Source organism: Prionailurus viverrinus, chromosome E2, assembly GCF_022837055.1.
Source record: "Prionailurus viverrinus isolate Anna chromosome E2, UM_Priviv_1.0, whole genome shotgun sequence".
In the NCBI taxonomy this organism is placed as follows: Eukaryota; Metazoa; Chordata; class Mammalia; order Carnivora; family Felidae; genus Prionailurus; species Prionailurus viverrinus.
The window spans coordinates 27,407,768-27,426,378 of record NC_062575.1 but is presented as its reverse complement, the minus strand read 5'-3'; the positions used below and the strand labels follow the sequence as shown (position 1 = coordinate 27,426,378).

Genomic DNA, 18,611 nt, shown 5'->3' with positions numbered 1-18,611 from the left:
GACAGCTCAGAGCCTGGAGCCTGCTTCAGATTCTATGTCTCCCTCTCTCTCTGACCCTCCACCGTTCATGCTCTGTCTCTCTCTGTCTCAAAAATAAATAAACATTAAAAAAAATTTAAATGTTTCAATTCTAAATCTTTGAATGACACTAAAAATGTTTTTAAATGTATCAACTTTATTCATGCAAATGAGATCTCTCTTTGACGGTGACTGTCAATAATTTGAAGATTAAAATGACGTAGGCTTTGAAGCATAAAAACCAACATAAATCTGATTGCAGAAACAAGCTCAAATTCATTAAGCTTTGAAAATATTTTTTTAACTTTATTTTGAGAGAAAGAGCAGGCAAGTAAGGGAGGGGCAGAGAAAGAGGGAGAGAGAATCACCACAGGTCCCCCCCTGCCAGCACAGAGCCCGACTCTGGGCCCGAACTGATGAACCTTAAGATTATAACCTAAACTGAAATCAAGAGTCAGACATTTAACTGAATGAGCCACCCAAGTGCCCCTAAAATACTTTTAATGGAAAAACTATTATCATTCCTTATGAGGATTATATAAAATGTCCAAAATGATCTCCTTCCAGTTTATTCCAGTATACTTTATAAATATCTTCATTTGCTAAAGATGGCACTCTTATTAATTCAAACACTTGAGCCTAACTTTATGCCATGGACATAGCTTAGGTGCTATATATATACCACAAGGGGCTTAATGGAATAAATACAGATTTTTACACTAAAACAATTATGGAAAAAAAAATGTGTATAAAACTGGGAGATGAAGGGCACCTGGCTGGCTTTAGTCAAAAGAACGTATGACTTTTGATCTTGGGGTCACGTGTTCCAGACCCACATTGGGTGTAGAGATTACTTAAAACACACACACACACACACACACACACACACACCCCTGAGGCACCTGGGTGGCTCAGTCAGTTAAGTGTCCAACTCTTGATTTCAGCTCAGGTCACAATCTCATGGCCTTTTTTTTTTTTTAAACATTTATTCAACTTTGAGAGACAGAAACAGCGTGAGTGGGGAAGGAGCAGAGAGAGAGGGAGACACAGAATCTGAAGCAGGCTCCAGGATCTGAGCTGTCAGCAACAGAGCCCGATGCAGGGCTTGAACCCATGGACCACGGGATCATGACCTGAGCTAAAGTTGGACACTTAACCAACTGAGCCACCCAGGCACCCCATGATCTCATGGCTCTTGAGTTTGAGCCCTGCATCAGGCTCTGTGCTGACAGCTCACAGCCTGGAGCCTGCTTCAGATCTGCGTCTCCCTCTCTCTCTGCCCCTCCCCCGCTCATGCTCTGTTGGTCTCTCTCTCTCAAAAATAAATATTTAAAAAAGAAATAAAAAACCGTTGACTCCTAAGCACCACCCTACATCAAGATAATCAAAATCCTCAAGGAAAGAGTACAGGGGCACATGAGTGGCTTAGTGAGTTACGGGTCAGGTCATCATCTCACAGTTTGTGGGTTTGAGCCCCACATCAGACTCTGTGCTGACAGCTAGGAGGCTGGAGCCTGCTTTGGATTCTGTGTGTCTCTCTCAAAAATAAAATAAACATTAAAAAAATAAAAAGAATACAGAACATTGTATTTTAAACATACTCTGCAGGTGATTCTTATGCATTTTAAAAGTTGAGAACCGGGGCGGCTGGGTGGCGCAGTCGGTTAAGCGTCCGACTTCAGCCAGGTCACGATCTCGCGGTCCGTGAGTTCGAGCCCCGCGTCAGGCTCTGGGCTGATGGCTCAGAGCCTGGAGCCTGTTTCGGATTCTGTGTCTCCCTCTCTCTCTGCCCCTCCCCCGTTCATGCTCTGTCTCTCTCTGTCCCAAAAATAAATAAACGTTGAAAAAAATAAAATAAAATAAAAGTTGAGAACCACTAAACTTACTAATGGCTTTGGGAAACGTTTTTAGAAAGTTTACCAAACTTTAATGCAATCTCTACTAAGTGACAAGGAAAGCCCTTCACATCTATTCCTTTTTCTCCCCTCAACTTCTACCAGTTCGGCCAAAGACATCTCTGTAAAGGCAATTTGGTCTCCCATTGCACTGACTGATGCTAGCAATCTTGGTAGTATGACCTAACTTGCTCTAGGATTAAATATCAACAAGTACTTTAAGAAGCCAAATAGGCCTGGGGCATCTGGGTGGCTCAGTGGGTTAAGGGTCTGACTCCCGCTCAGGTCAAAAATCTCAGGGTTTGTGGGTTCGAGCCCTATGTCAGGCTCTGTACTGGACACCATGGAGTCTGAAGCCTGCTTCAAATTGTGCCTCCCTCACTCTCTGACCCTCCCCCATTCACGCTCTGTCTTTCTCAAAAACAAACATTAAAAAAAAGAAGCCACTATCAACAACAGCCGAAGTATGGAAAGAGCCCAAATGTCCATCGATGGATGAATGGATAAAGATGTGGTGTGTGTATATATATATATATATATATATATACACATATATATATATACATATATATGTGTATATATATATATATTACTCGGCAATCAAAAAGAATGAAATCTTGCCATTTGCAACTATGTGGATGGAACAAGAGGGTATTATGCTAAGTGAAATTAGTCAGAGAAAGACAAATATCATATGACTTCATTCATATGAGGACTTTAGGATACAAAACAGATGAACATAAGGGAAGGGAAGTAAAAATAATATAAAAACAGGGAGGGGGACAAAACATAAGAGACTCTTAAATATGGAGAACAAACTTGAGGGTTAGTGCAGGGGTTGTAGGAGGGGGGATGGGGTAAATGGGTAAGGGGCATTAAGGAATCTACTGAAATCATTGTTTCACTATATACTAACTAATTTGGATGTAAATTTTTAAAAATTAAACATAAAATTAAAAAAAGAGAGACAGAGACAACATGAGTGGGGGAGGGGCAGAGGGAGGAGAGAGAATCCCAAGCAGGCTCGCACTGTTAGTACAGAGCCCAACACAGGGCTTGAACTCACAAAACCATGAGACCATGACCTGAACTGAAACCAAGAGTCAGATGCTTAACTGCCTGAGTCACCCAGGCACCCCTAATTTTATCTAATTTTAACTAATCTTAGTATAAATTTAAATAGCCTCATGTGGATAGTGGTTACCATACTGGCCAATGTTGCAAACTCCTAATGACCCATATAAATCGGGGAAGGTATCTTATTCTAGCATTCAGAAACAACCAATACCAATTTTCCCAGATGCCCCACTTTCCCCCTTGGTTTCCTTAAAAGGGAGAGCTCATTATTTTCTATGGGACTTTATAAGCAACAAAATCACTGACTCAAAATATTCATCCCAATTTATTTTTAAAATTAAATTTTTTTTTTTATTTTAGAGAGTAAGCATACACACACAAGGAGAGGGGCAGAAAGGGGGAGAGAGGGAATCTCAAGCAGCCTTTAAGCTCAGCACAGAGCTCGACGTGGGATGCCATCCCACAACCCTGGGCTCATGACCTGAGCCAAAATCATGAGTCAAAGCTCAACTAACTGAGCCATCCATGTGCCCCTACTTATTTTTAATTGAAGTGTTTTTATTTTATGTACAATGAGTTGCATTAAGGTAGGTATCCTGGGTATCTGCAGTTAAGGGAGGTATCTTGGATGACCCATTCAAGGAAGTTCACTTAATGTAACCTAATGAAGCCTATATCCTTCACGGACTGACGGAAATACTGGCAGCACATACTGAGAGTGTATTTCTGGGTCAGACCCTGCTGGTTCCAGCAAATGCAGCAAGAATGAGACCCCTGGCCAAATTTCCTCAGATGGCTCCAGTACAGCTGTTGGTGACCCATTTTGCTCTCAGATGCAATGAGGCAAAAGGCCATAGCAATCTTTAATACTCCTCCAAGAGGCAGAGATTCTAGATTTATAGTACACAGTTCCAATCCATTCATCCAAAATGGTTTACTTATTAAATTCTTAAATATAATTACTATGTACAAAATAGGATAACTTATCCCAGTACAATCACAATACTTAAACAGAATTATTCTAAGCATTTCATATATATTAGTTTATTTAAACCTGGTAATTCTTTGAGGAAGGTATTATCCCAAGTTTATAGCTGAAGAATAGTTTAAATGGCAATTGCTAATAGAATTTTAAAGACAGTATTTAACAGAACTTTAAAGAATTGGGCAGTAGAGGTAAGAGGATTTAAAAATGAACAAAAATCCTTGTATTGCACCTTCAAAATCATTAAGAGTCTAAATAAGTGTTTTAATACCAAGTCCTAAAACAAACAGTTCCTGATAGGAATATCTCCAACCTTTAGGATGAATAGTAAGAGTTTTAGACCACTTAATCCCCAATTCTGTACTGAGTACTCAGGAATCATCTTTTTTTCCCCCCCAGGAATCATCTTTAATCCATTCCTTTTTCATCCAGGAAATGAACAACTCTTTAAAAACATATCAAGTGAAAAAGGCCTAAATATCCCCCTAAAAGTGCAATGGTTAAGTAAATCATAAAAAGGAATACTATCTATTGGGAGGAAAGCAAGTTTCAGAACAGCATTGTGTATATATATGTCCTTATATGTAGAGTATCCAGAATGATACAAAAATAACTATCTGAAAAGTTAGATGAAAGGAGCTAAGAAGGGAATTGAACTTTTTTTCCCTACTGAAATACAAATGTAATTTTCAAAGACAAAATATTAGGCCAACAAAATTTTGCATATTCCAATTTTGCATATTCTCTATATAAAATCCCTTTTGATGGAGACCATTCACCTCACTTACTGAGCAGAAAAGAGTTAACACAGAAGGCCTGTGACTGCTATCCTTAGAAAGACATGCCAGGTTGGCCCGTGGCTAGTGTGAGAACCTGGATTTGGGGAAAACTAATCCCCATTCCAAGAGCTAATAAGAGTGGCTCACTGTGACTAAACTGTACCAAAAAATGTGGTTCATGTGTAACACCTACCTTCCCTCCAGGAACCTGGAATTTTAATGGGTGACAGGCAGAAGGTGCCTATAACAATCCTAGGCACTGTGTCTCTCAGGAGCTTCGCTGCTGGGCAACATTTTGCACATATGTGTTGTCACAATTCCTTGTTGAAGGAATTAAGTGTGTCTGATGTGACTCTACTGGGAAAGGCACTGGGAGAGGTTCAGCTTTGGAAGCATGAGTCCAGTTTCCTCAGACTTCACCTCATATGCCTTTTCCCTTTGCTGATTTTGCTTTGTATCCTTTTGCTGTAATAAATCACGGTCCTAAATACAATCCCCACACACTAACCCTGACAGTGGCCAAAATGAAATGTCTTCTGGAGGTAACTAAGACCCATTTTGTGGCTTTCTTCTCTTTTATGTATAGAACCCCCATCTCAGACTTCTAGATTTTATCATAAAGATGATCCTAGAAGCTACATGAATTGGTTTAAGTATATTTTAGGGAATAAGGGAGTAGGAGAGACTAGGTAGATGCTTACCAAATCTGTTTCCTCTCCCTGGCTAAACAGCTAGACTACATTTCTCAGCCTTTCTTGCATAGGTGTGGCCAAGATTCTAAGTTCTAGCCGATAAAACGCAGGCCAAAAATGATACCAGCCACTTCTGGACCTTGTCCATAAAACCTCATACTCATGACCCTCTGGTTTTATCACCATCTGCCAGCTAAACAAAGAGGACTCCCTCTAGAGAAAAACAATGCCACAAGATGGAAGGAGCCTGGGTTCCTGAATTACCACACAGAAGGCAACCTAATGAACACTCAATGAAAGTTATCTGAGGAAAGTTATCGGAGTATAAATGTCTACTGTGTTAAGCCACTGATATCTTGGGGTTGTTTATTACGTTAATCTGCTTTGCATACTAACAGACGGCATGATCTGGTAAACATTTTTAGAAGCTACTCTTGACAATGCAAAATACTGAGAAAGAGGAGGTCACAAGGAAATTTGATAATATTAAGAGGGAGGGGCGCCTAGGTGGCTCAGTTGGTTAAGCATCCGACTCTTGATTTCAGCTCAGGCCATGATCTCACAGCTTCAGTTCGAGCCGCACATCGAGCTGTCTGCTGTCAGCACAGAGCCTGCTTCAGATCCTCTGTTCCCCATCCCCTACCCCTGCCCTGCTCAAGCACAGGTTCTCTCATCTCTCAAAAATAAACAACAACAAAAGATTATAGGGAAAGCAAAGTGAATACATTCAAGAGAGAACTGCAAGGACTCTCTGAAACTGTGAATAAGCAAGACAAGTGAAGGAAAAGGAGCAGTCAAATATATTTCCACTAAGCACCTGGATTCCACTTACTCCTGACATGAAACAACTAAGAGAATACATGGCAAGAAAGAAAATCAAGAATTCAATTTGGACAGGACTATGAATTATAGCCTGCAACATAGCAAGGGTGAGCTACAAATAATAGATCTGGGAGTCATCAACATATAAAAAAAAAAAAAAAGACGGGATAGAACTACAGAATGAAAATAAGAGCGTCTAGAGAGAATCCTAAGGAAGCTTAGTATTTCAGGGTGGATAAAGAGGAACTCAAGAAAGGAAATGAAGAGTAGCCTGAGAAGTGGAAAAAACTTAGAATGCATAATATCAGAAACCAAGCAAAGTCCTCTACTTAGTGGTAATAAGTAAAACCTACAAACAGCATCCCTAAAGAGAGCCTTAAGGATGAACCTTCACCAAATGTCCATTGTGGCAGACAGCCTCTAAAACAACCCCAACAATCCCTAAAATGTCTACCCTTATGTAATCCCCTCCCCTTATGAGTGGGATGGACCTTAAGTGTAGCTTCAAAAGAAGGAAATAGTCATTTCCAAGTGTACGTTACAAAAAAGACTGACTTCTGTCTTGTTTACCTCTCTCTGAGCCTATGCTCTAAGCAAGCTGCCATGCTGTGAGTACGGAAAAGACACATGTGGCAAGCAACTGATGTCTCCAAACCAACAGCAAGAATTTGAAGCCAGACAAATGCCACGTGAGTGAGCTTGTAAGATCTCTCCACCCTTCAGCCTTGAGATGACTGCAGCCCGTTAATACGTGCATTGGAACTCTGTGAAAGACTCTGAGCCAGAAGTACCTAGCCAAGCTGTGTCTTAGAAATAAAGAACAAGAAAGGTTAAATAGCTAAATTCAGAGGTATTTTGTCATGCAGTAATTGATAACTAATATACCTATAGTCTGCAGAAATCATGGGGGGAAAGATTTTTTTTTTAGGTTTATTTTTTTTGAGAGAGATAGAGCACATGGGGAGGGGCAGAGAGAGAGGGAGAAAGAGAATCCCAAGCAAGCTCCGCACTGTCAGCACAGAGCCAGACGCGAGGCTCAATCCCACGGGATATGAGCTGAAATCAAGAGTTGGACACTTAACCAACTGAGCCACCCAGGTGCCCCCATGGGAGAAAGATTTTAAAAGGTATAGCTGGCAGTATACCAAAACTATATAGAAATTATAAATTATCAGAAACAGCAACTAACTGATCATTGATAACCTTCAAGGGGAAAGTTAGTGACTACCAGAAGGTAGGCCAAGACGCCTCCATAAAGTGGACAATGCATCAGGTAATAAGACCAGGGCCTACTTCAAGCCCCAGCCCCTCCAAAACCTCCCAAGCCACTTCAGATCATCTACAGGCTAATCTACCTCCTCTCCCCTTCAATATGTATGATGCACTATAAAATTAGGGGCACCTGGGTGGCTCAATCAGTTAAGCATCCGACTCTCGCTCAGGTCATGATCTCACGGTTTGTGGGTTCGAGCCCCGCATCAGGCTCTGTGCTGACAGCTCCAAGCCTGCAGCCTGCTTTGGATTCTGCGTCTCCCTCTCCCTCAGCCCCTCCCCTTCCTATGCTCTCTTTCTCTCTCTAAAATAAGCATTAAAATTTTTTAATTTAATCAAACTGTTCACTATTGTTTCATGTGTATTATCCTTTATATCAGGCTCCCGTAGACATGCCTTGGGTTTTATTCCATAGCTCTTCCTCACCATCACTCCCAACCAATCAGCTTTGAGGGCACTGAAAACATTTCAGAACTGTGAAAAATACAATACCAATATTAATTTCTAGGACCCTAAAATATAATTTGACTAGGCCTAACAAAAAGGAAAATGTAGCCCAAGTTTGGCAAAGTTCTTCCACCTTCATCACCCATGAAATGGAGATAATTTTCCACAATCTCATTTCACGTTGGTTTGTCTTTAACTGTAGAAACATCTTTACATTATGTATCACTAAAAAAGTTTACTTGATAGTATTTTTCTTAGGACAAGATGCATCCCAATTTCAGATGTTAAAATGTTGAAAATTTGTTTTATAATCAGTGAAATCTGTTATTCCTTCTCTTTATGCAGTCTTCTCATATGTGCCACTATGAAATTAAATTTAAGTAACTTGTGATTTACACCAATAATAATTGGCTCTAAATTAAATAAAATAATCCTGACAAAAATCTGAACCTCAAGAGGGTATTTACTGGAATAAACCAGAAAGCAGTGTAATCTCCAAAAGTTTTTGTTTTCTTTTTAATTTTTATATTGGGGCGGGGGGAGGCAGGAGAGAGGGGCAGAGAGAGAGAATGAATCTCAAACAGGCTCCTCACTCAATACAGAGGCCAAAGCAGGGCTCAATCCCAGGACCCTGGGATCATGACCTGAACTGAAACCAACCAACACTCAACCGACTGAACCAGCCAAGCGCACCTGCTAAAACATTCTGAAATGCTTAAATTTTTTTTTTTAACATTTATTTATTTCTGAGAGACAGAGAGACAGTGCGTGATTATGGGAGGGGCAGAGAGAGGAGACACAGAATCCAAAACAGGCTCCAGGCTCCGAGCTGTCAGCAGAGCCCGACGCGGGGCTCGAACCCACAGACCGCGAGATCATGACCTGAGCTGAAGTCGGCCGTTCAACCAACTGAGCCACCCAGGTGCCCCTTAAATGCTTGAGTGGGAGAGCCACTAGCACACAATGAGAATTAGAGATGAAATAAACATCACACAAAGGACAGCACCACCAACAAAGAATTATCCTGCCCAAACACCAACAGTGCCCTTGCTGAGAAAATGGCTTTTGCATCCACTTTCCGTAAGGTGAGCCCTAGATGTGAACACCTTAGGTATGGCTTTCTACAAAGTTAACACAAAGCCAAGCACAACTTAAATTCATCAGATGATAAGAAATAGTGTATCGCTTTCGTGAAGTGGCTACCACAACTTACCAGAGAAACAGTTTATGCACTATATGCACTAACTCAGCCAACTATTTGTTGAGTACTGACTGTGTGTCAGGTATTTAAGATACATCCATGAAGAGACATACACATATGCCTGCATTCCCACTGGAGGTGAGAAATAATAATCATTAGACATTATAAAACATGTCAGGAGATGCTAAGTACCATAGAAAAATAAAAAAACATCAGGGTAAAAGTGAGCCAGAGGACAGGAGGGATGCAATTTAAGTTTTCTGACGGTGGTCAGAGTGAGCCTTATTGAGAAAGAAGTCTTTGAGCAGACTTAAAAGGAATTGAGGGGTTCAGCCATGCACATATCTGAGAGAATGTTCCAGGCAGAAGGATCAATCAGTTGGTGCACAGGCTTCCTAAGAGACTGCGTGGCATCTGTAAGGCAAAGCAAGGAGGTCAAGTGTAGTTGAAGGAAACCAACTGGGTGGACAGGGGTGATAAGTTAGGGGGAAATGGAGAATACATGAGTAGGTATAGAGCAGAGTTAAATTCTATAGGTAATTAAAGGACTCTGGCTTTTATGAAAGACAAATGGAGAATCAACGGATGGTCCTGAACAGGACAACATGATATGACTTTTAAAATACAAGAATTACTCTAGGGGCGCCTGGGTGGCTCAGTCGGTTAAGCGTCCGACTTCAGCGCAGGTCACGATCTCACGGTCTGTGAGTTCGAGCCTCGCGTCAGGGTCTGGGCTGATGGCTCAGAGCCTGGAGCCTGCTTCTGATTCTGTGTCTCCCTCTCTCTCTGCCCTCCCCCATTCATGCTCTCTCTCTGTCTCAAAAATAAATAAACGTTAAAAAAAAAATTTTTTTTAAATAAATAAAATACAAGAATTACTCTAGATGATGAACTGAGAAGCAAGGGTAGAAGCGAGGTAGATAATAATAGCACATTAAGAGACAATTAGTCACTGAAACTCAACACAGAAGAACTCTACAAAGCTATATACAAATATGCCAAAACTAAGTTAGTATATCAAGATATACCAATGTTTTGTGGTTGCCAGAGAACTTGAGGGCTTACTGATACAGGAGTGACTAAATACTTTCATGTAATTTCTACATTTTACATTTAGATACACGATCTCAACTTCTGTAATCTTTGGCATATTTGTCTGTTTGAAAAGGGAAGGGGAAAATTCTTTTTTAAGATTTTTTTTTTTAACGTTTATTTATTTTTTTTTTAATTTTTTTTTCAACGTTTATTTATTTTTGGGACAGAGAGAGACAGAGCATGAACGGGGGAGGGGCAGAGAGCGAGGGAGACAGAATCAGAAGCAGGCTCCAGGCTCTGAGCCATCAGCCCAGAGCCTGACGCGGGGCTCGAACTCACGGACCGCGAGATCGTGACCTGGCTGAAGTCGGACGCTTAACCGACTGCGCCACCCAGGCGCCCCACGTTTATTTATTTTTGAGAGACAGCGTGAGTGGGGGAGGAGCAGAGAGGGAGACCCAGAATTTGAAGTAGGCTCCAGGCTCTGAGCTGTCAGCACAGAGCCTGACATGGGGCTCGAACTCACAAACATTGAGATCATGACCTGAGCTGAAGTCCGCCGCTTAACCGAGCCACTCAGGTGCCCCTCTTTTTTAAGATTTTATTTTTAAGTTATCTCTACACCCAACATGGTGCTTGAACCTACAACCTTGAGAGACCAAGAGTCACACATTCCTCCAACTGAGCCAGCCAGGAACCCCTTTTTTGTTAACATTACTTTTCTATTTCTTTATATACAGATGATAGATTTTTCTTTTTAAGTAATCTCTACACCCAACGTGGGGCTTGAACTCATGACCCCAAGATCAAGTGTCACAGGCTCTACCAACTGAGCCAACCATCTGCTTTAGGAAAGGGGAATATTCTTAACAGTGGGCATATACATGGTAGACTTAACTCTCCATTACCCAAACTAAAGAGTAAAAACCAAGTGTAAATAATCCAATCATGAACATCCCAAAATTATGTATTACTGAGGTCAGAAAAGCCTAGTATAAAACTTGTTTTTTAGAACCCAGCTGACAAGGGATAAGGAAATATCCAAAGGCATAATGGTCAACAAATAGTAAATAGGTATGAAATAATAACAAATGGGGCATGAGCTAACTTGTTTCCTAACCATGCCACTTTACACAAGCAATTTTTACTCAATTCAATAGAATCTTGAAGAAAGAACATTTAACAGACTCTTGTGGATATTTTCAGAATTTTACAAAACTTAATCCAATCCATCCATCAGCATAGTTTGAAATACCGTTAGTGTTAGCAAATAAATCTTTTTTTTTTTTTTTTTTTTAAGTAAGCTCTTCACCCAATTTAGGGCTTGAACTCATGACCCCGAGACCAAGAGACCCATGCTCTACAGACTGAGTCAGCCAGGCACCCCCAATAAATCCCTATTTTTAAAAAACTGAGAAAGTGGAGAACCAGAAAAGTATGCCTACTCCAAAGTCAGAAAGGAATCAAGTTTTTGACTTGGAATCAACTAAATATTCAGAAGCATCTTCCCAGAAGTAACTGCAAAACTATAAAGCAGTATAGTGTATAATACACTCAATTACTAAAAGATAACTGAGAATCCTTCATGGAGCTACTTTAAAAATGTAACTACACCAAGAGAACATATTTGTTCTAACAAATACACATATTTGTTAGAATTCAATTTACAGTGCTGAAGAACACTGTAAAACTTCAGTCCTTCCCCATCCTTCAGAGGTCTTAACAGAAGTGCAAGTTAGTTTACACTGAGGTTAAATATTAATCACACAATAACTCCAACAGAAAAGACCACCTGTTTGTCACACTACAGTTTTCTATTTTTACACTGAAGAGAAGAAAAACTCAAATCCCGTGTCTCATCCTCCAAAAACTTGCTGGGGAAAAAAATCTGTATTTGCTTTAATCACAACTAAGAAAATCTCATCCAAATACACATTGGTGGTATCTCACAATATATGTGTATCAAGTCATTACACTCTACATATAAAACCTATACACTCTACCTATACAACTTACATGATTGTGGGAATGCAAGCTGGTGCAGCCACTCTGGAAAACAGTATGGAGGTTCCTCAAAAAACTAAAAATAGAACTACCCTACGACCCAGCAACTGCACTACTAGGTATTTATCCAAGGGATATAGGTGTGCTGTTTCGAAAGGACACATACACCCCCATGTTTATAGCAGCACTATCCACAATAGCCAAAGTATGGAAACAGCCCAAATGTCCATCGATGGATGAATGGATAAAGAAGATGTGGTATATACATACAATGGAGTATTACTCAGCAATAAAAAAGAATGAAATCTTGCCATTTGCAACTACGTGGATGGAACTGGAGGGTATTATGCTAAGTGAAATGAGTCAGAGAAAGACAAAAATCATATGACTTCACTCATATGAGGGCTTTAAGAGACAAAACAGGTGAACGTAAGGGAAGGGAAACAAAAGTAATATAAAAACAGGGAGGGGACAAAACAAAAGAGACTCACAAATATGGAGAACAAACTGAGGGTTACTGGAGGGGTTGTGGGAGGGGGGGATGGGCTAAATGGGAAGAGGCACTAAGGAATCCACTCCTGAAATCATTGTTGCACTGTATGCTAATTTGGACGTAAATTTTAAAAAATAAAATTAAAAAAAAATAATAAAAGGGGCACCTGGGTGGCTTAACTGGTTAAGGTCTGACTTCAGCTCAGGTCATGATCTCACAGTTCGTGGGTTCGAGCCCCGCGTAGGGCTCTGTGCTGATAGCTCTGAGCCTGGAGCCTGCTTCAGATTCTGTGTCTCCCTCTCTCTCTGCTCCTCCCACACTCATGCTCGCTCTCTCTCTCTCTCTCTCTCTCTCTCTCTCTCAAAAATAAACATTTAAAACAATTTTTTATAAAAATAAAAATATTAAAAAAATAAATTTAAGAAAACACTATTGTGTGTCAATCAGGTCAATAAAATAGGGGGAAATCACATACTAGGAGTAAAGGAAAATTTTCCCTCGATAATTAATTACCTAAGAAACAGTTTAATTCTATAGAATTAGTATTTTTTTAAGTTTATTTATTGTGAGAGAGAGAGCACGCGCACGCACACACAAGCAGCGGGAAGGGAGAGAGTAAGGATGAGAATCCCAAGCTAGCTCTCCGCTGTCAGCACAGAGACCAATGTGGGGCTCAAATCTACCCATGAGATCATGACCTTAGCAGAAACCAAGAGTCGGATGCCTAACCAACTAAGCCACCCCAGGAGCTCCTGATTCTACAGAGTTATTATTAATAGACATAGTGTGATGTGCTAAACTCCAATCCACTCAATGAAAGTGAAACCCTGAACTACCAATCAACCTGCAGAGATTTTAACTCTAAGATGACAAACATTCTTTCAAAAAAACAAATGGCTGACCACATAGATGATGCTCACTTTTTTGATAAGTTCACAGGCCTTTCTTTTCCTTGTACTGAATTCAAGCCGAGTGTGAAAATACAAAATGAACACTAGGGTAGAGTAGAAAAACCTGGTCTGACCTTAAACTAAGTCACCTTACTTTCCTCAGCTTCAATTTCCTAAAGGATGATACCTTAATTCTGTATGACCAGCTTTCAAGTTTAACCATCTAAAAGATGTCAACAGGATTATAAGTATACAGTCCAAAAAAAAAATCCTCTATAAATCTTCCCAAGTGTAACAAATGAAGCATTTTTCAATTACAATTCAGGGCAATTACATGTTTTTGTGAGGAAGCGGAGATTCCTTACCCACTATAAAATGAGGCAGAAAAACTTATTACAAAGCAAAACAGTGTATGCCATAGGTAAGTGAAACTGGCCAAAAGGTATAGAAGAAATCAATTTTGCTTAGGAAAATCAGGGAAAAGATTTATAGACAGTATACTTATGTCTGAACTGAAATGATGGATGTTTCGGTAGATACAAACAATGACATTCCCGATAAAAGGGGCAAAGATGCATTCAGGAACCACTGTGTAACAGTCTTTTGACTATAGCATAAGACAGTAATAGGATGCCACAGGTAGGGAGGGATCAACAGTTACACAGCTCTAGGCCAAGGGATTTGAAGGACTTTGAGCAGAGGATGGCTATTTTCAAACCAATGATTTAGGTGTAAGAATTAACAATATTCCTGGAATCATTTACACCCAGAATGTACTTACATACTACTTATGTAATAAAAATAAATATATAATAAACAAACCATAGGGCAAAAATAGTGGAGATTAGTTAGAAAGCTAGTGCAAAAAAGACAAAAGGGGATGATGCCTGGCTGGCTCAGTTGCTAGAGCATGGGACTCTTGATCTCGGGGTCATGAGTTCAAGCCCTATGTTGGGGGTAGAGAAGAAAGAGAGAGAGAAAGAGAGAAAAGGTCTGAAACAAAGGGATAACTATTCTTATGATTAGTGTACATAAAAACTTTAAACATTACATTTCAAAATCATGAGGTATAACTCCAAGGTGACAAACTTTGAAACTAATTACCTGAACGGGAAAACGCTGAGCTCTTGATGAGGATTAAGAACAGTAAGATGATGTCTTTCGAAACACAACTTCATTCCCTTTTACATTTTACGTAATTAGTTCAACAACACATTCATTACACACAAAAAAACCTCTCTTGAAAACTGTTTAACATCGCATTCAACATATTAGGAATTTCCTCCTGACAACTGTTAACAACATTAACCAAGACATTTTATCCTGGAGGTTTATGCAGAGCTTTCCAGCATTAAAGACAAAATGCATTTCTTAAACCTACACTCTACACTTCCAAAGGCTGCATTTCCTTCAAATCTCAGCACAGGGTTTCAGATTAAGTCTACACTTCTAATTACTGACTTTTCAAACAGTGCTTTTCAGTGAACTGGTTTTATTTGCTTTGCTACATTCTTACAAATGTATGAGTGAAATGTACATTAAAATAGTGTGTATATAGAGAGTGCTAAAGGTTTTGAGCCCATTTTAGCTTTGAAACATGCTTCTCAAAAATTGTGAGCAAAGAGAAAAGGAACTGTAGGATTTTTCTATATATAAGGTCTTAAAATAAGACTCAGTGGGATACCATTTTGAAAGGTCCCAGCAGGAAGCTCAGTTTGGTCACAGGGCCATTTAAGAAGTGCTTCAGCTAATATCTTTAAATGACTTGAAAGTTAGTTTTGTACTTTAATAAAGTATACCAAGTTCATAAAATATAGCATTTCAAAATGGCAATTATTTTTGTTCATTTGAGAGGCAGAAACATCTTACCAAAAATTAGTGTCTTAAACAATGTGTGAGCATTCAATTAAAATTATTATGGACAAATTACCTTCCACAGCATTGAGTACCAAAGATTTCTTACCTCATGGAATGAAATAAAAATTCAAGTTCATCAATTCAGGCTGGTTAAAAAGAAAGCTTTTCATAAGTAAGTCAGAATCTAACCAAAAACCTACTTGGAAAACCCAACATGCGAGGATAAATATGAGATTAGTCTTTACGCATGTCTTGAAGAGACACTAAGCATCTCGTCTCCTGTCCTCACACAGTAGTTTGGTTTTTAAATGACACAACCCAGAGTTCAAGGGATGCCACAGCACTTAGCCTGACAAGAGTCCATGGTGACGAGACCGGGACTTAAACGCCCAATATAAAGTTAGAGACTAGAGAGAAAAAACTAAGCTAGAAACTAATCCAGTTGAGTTAGGAACCAAGAGCATTTCAGTTCAGTTCCACCGTGATGCCACAAAACCCTGCCTTAAGACTTCTAAGGTTACAATCTTAGGCAAAAAACGGAAATGCTTTCAGTGATGAATGGTCAAGTCTTTGTGCCTTGATTCCAATGAAGGACTTGGGACCCACACTTGTTGAAAAGGGACCAACGGTCTCAACTCTCAACAAGTTTTATCAACGTGCTTCCATTTCAGTAAAAGTACAACTAGATGCCTAAAACTTTATGTATCATCAGCTCATTTTCTACTTAGACAAGGTAACGATTTGCTGTGTCCTAAAACAAGATTATTTAAACTGTTACCGCATATTTTATTAATAGTTAAAACACTATGCTGTCAATCTTTGGAAAGGTAGGAATGTCAACCTGAGTCACAGATTACTAACAGATTACCGAAGATCTCTACAAAAACAGGTTTGTTCTTAATCTGTTTGACCTGCTTTCTAATTTTTTACTTGTCCTCTCACTTTTTTTCATCTAAGTATCCCTGTTCCGGTATACCAAACGGATCATCACGAGAGCATTGTTCAGAATCCCCGTCAAAGTACTCAATTATTGGCTGTTAAAATCACTCTCCCAAGGCAATAGAATTACACAGAAATAAGGAGAGAAACTAAGGATCGTTACGCAGCTTACAGTAAGGAAACAGGCTTTTTCTTGGAGTCCTAAGAAATGTGACGTTAGATTGGGTGGCTTGAGGGGAAAAGTTTACTTCTCAAAGTTTATTTTAAAGGCAGCATTTCCAAATCCACTATCAGGCATCTCCTTTTTGTAAAGTACAAATCTTACTCCTGGCGGGGTAATTATCTGTATGAGGCCAGGTGGGTGAATTCTGCAGCGGAACTGGTAACGAGTAACGAGTAAGTATTTCGTGTGCGGCCTTAAGCAACCTCTACAAAACCTGGAGGAAGGCAATCCCTCCCCAGCCGCGAGGCCTCCAAGCGGTCGGCTCACTAGGGGGGCACTTCCCACGGGAGAGCAGAAGCCGCCACTACGGCACAGACAGCGGCCCAAGTGAAGGAGGGCCGACTTCGGAGAAAGTCGGAGCGCCCCAGCGCGCGAGTGGAACAAAACCTGTGGCGAGAAGTAATGAGGAAGTGCTCGCTCCCGCCTGCCCCTCCCACCGGCGGACACCCGAAACACCAGGGGTTTGACAACGTGCCGGGGGCACCGGGAGTGGGACTGCCAGCTCCGGGTCGACCAGAAAGAAGCAGGAGCCTACCAACTACTCCAAACACGGACCCTCGCCTCTGGAACTAGGCCTCGGGGGCCGAAGCCCACTGCACCCGTCCGGAAGCCCCGAGAGAAGGAGGCAGTTGAGGAGCTCGCGGGGGCTGAGGAGGGTGCAGCCCGCGCGAAACGAGGCCCAGCCGTCCGATTTGCCGCCACCGCCGCCCTCAAGAGCCTCCAGGCCCGGGCCGGGGACCACCCCGGGTCTCACCCGGCGCTCTGCCCTGCGCTCCGGGAAGCCTTCAGCCCCGGCCTTTTCTCTTCAGAGCCCAAAGAGTACGCGAGTCGTGGGAAGAGTCCGCCCTCTCCCGCCTCGCCACTTCCCCGTCCCGACTGCCCCTCACTCCGCGGAGCTCCGGGAAACGCTCCCAATGGCCCCTGGACCACCCCGTTCCTTCGCCCACCGGCACTCGCGGTCCGTAGCTGACACTGCCAGCCTGCCCCAGCCCCCTGACCCCGGCCCACCTCACCTCAGGCGGCTCCGGCAGCGCTGGACACAGGAAACTCCTGAGTCCCCGACTCCGGCTCTCCTCGACCCCCTCTTCGGTTAACTCCGCTTGTTTCTCTACAAAATGGCGCCGGAGGTCGCGCGCTCACGTCGCGGCCTTTCCCCTCCCCGTTCCCATTTCATCATTCGCTGCCCGCCCGAGGAGGGATGGACCCAGCACCAGCCAATGAACGTACCCAGCCCGTGGCTCCCGCCCAATCACCGTAAGGTGCCCGCGGATTTAAACCAATCACACACTATCACTTGCAGAAGTCAAGGAAGAAACCAGGCTCCTGCTAGCAACTACCAATCCGGACTCCTACTTCGCGGGTTTTGGCCAATTGCCGCTCACCCGTCCCTGGGGACTGGAGTCGGCGCTCTCGCGCCTGCGCTCGAGAGGAAGACCAATGGAGAGACGCAGATAACTTCGATTTGGGGCTTCATGGACTTCCCACCTGCCCTCGAGGTCTTCCACCAATAAGGGCCTGGGATTGCCTCCGAGAAACAATAAATAAGGGAGGGGGCCCACAAACCCTCACCTCCCTGCGCGGGAACTACTTTGAGTTACGGTAAAACACTTTCCCCCACTCTTTCTCTTTCCAAGTGTCAAGTCCGGTACGCTGCGGGGCGACGTTCCCCTCCCCTCGCGTTCCTTTGGCTGAGAACGCCAACTAGCAAGAAGCAAGCCAGACTGTAACGAGTGATGGCGCTTTGCATTCTGGGATATGTAGTCGTCCCTCATCCGCGCGCCCCATTCCTGTCGCAAAAGTTTCGCGTCTTTTTCCGTCACTGACTGCGTCCCAAGAGAGCAGTGTGTGCTGGAGAATGTAGTCTCCTATTTGGTCCTAATTTGCTTCCCTTTCATCAGAACTTTGTCTTCTATGTAGTTCTGCCTATTGAAGAAGAGATCTCTTACAGAGATATAGGAAGCTAAGGTTCTCTTTTTAGCTTA

General features: G+C 41.8%; 2 protein-coding genes across 8 annotated transcripts in view; both read right to left on the bottom strand.

Annotated features, from left to right (window-relative positions):
• Nucleotides 1-17,770, bottom strand: part of CNOT1 (CCR4-NOT transcription complex subunit 1) — a 103,518-nt gene extending 85,748 nt beyond the window's left edge. For all 7 annotated transcript variants that reach the window (XM_047834785.1, XM_047834788.1, XM_047834787.1 and 4 more), the window contains exon 1: nt 17,643-17,770. The gene's annotated coding sequence lies outside the window, so the exon portion shown is untranslated. The remainder of the gene's footprint in view (nt 1-17,642) is intronic.
• LOC125152659 (40S ribosomal protein S29-like) lies at nt 3,594-3,914 on the bottom strand. The gene has a single exon (XM_047834793.1). The coding sequence runs from the start codon at nt 3,912-3,914 to the stop codon at nt 3,642-3,644; it is 273 nt and encodes a 90-aa protein (XP_047690749.1). The 3' UTR covers nt 3,594-3,641.
• Nucleotides 17,771-18,611: the final 841 nt, after the last annotated feature.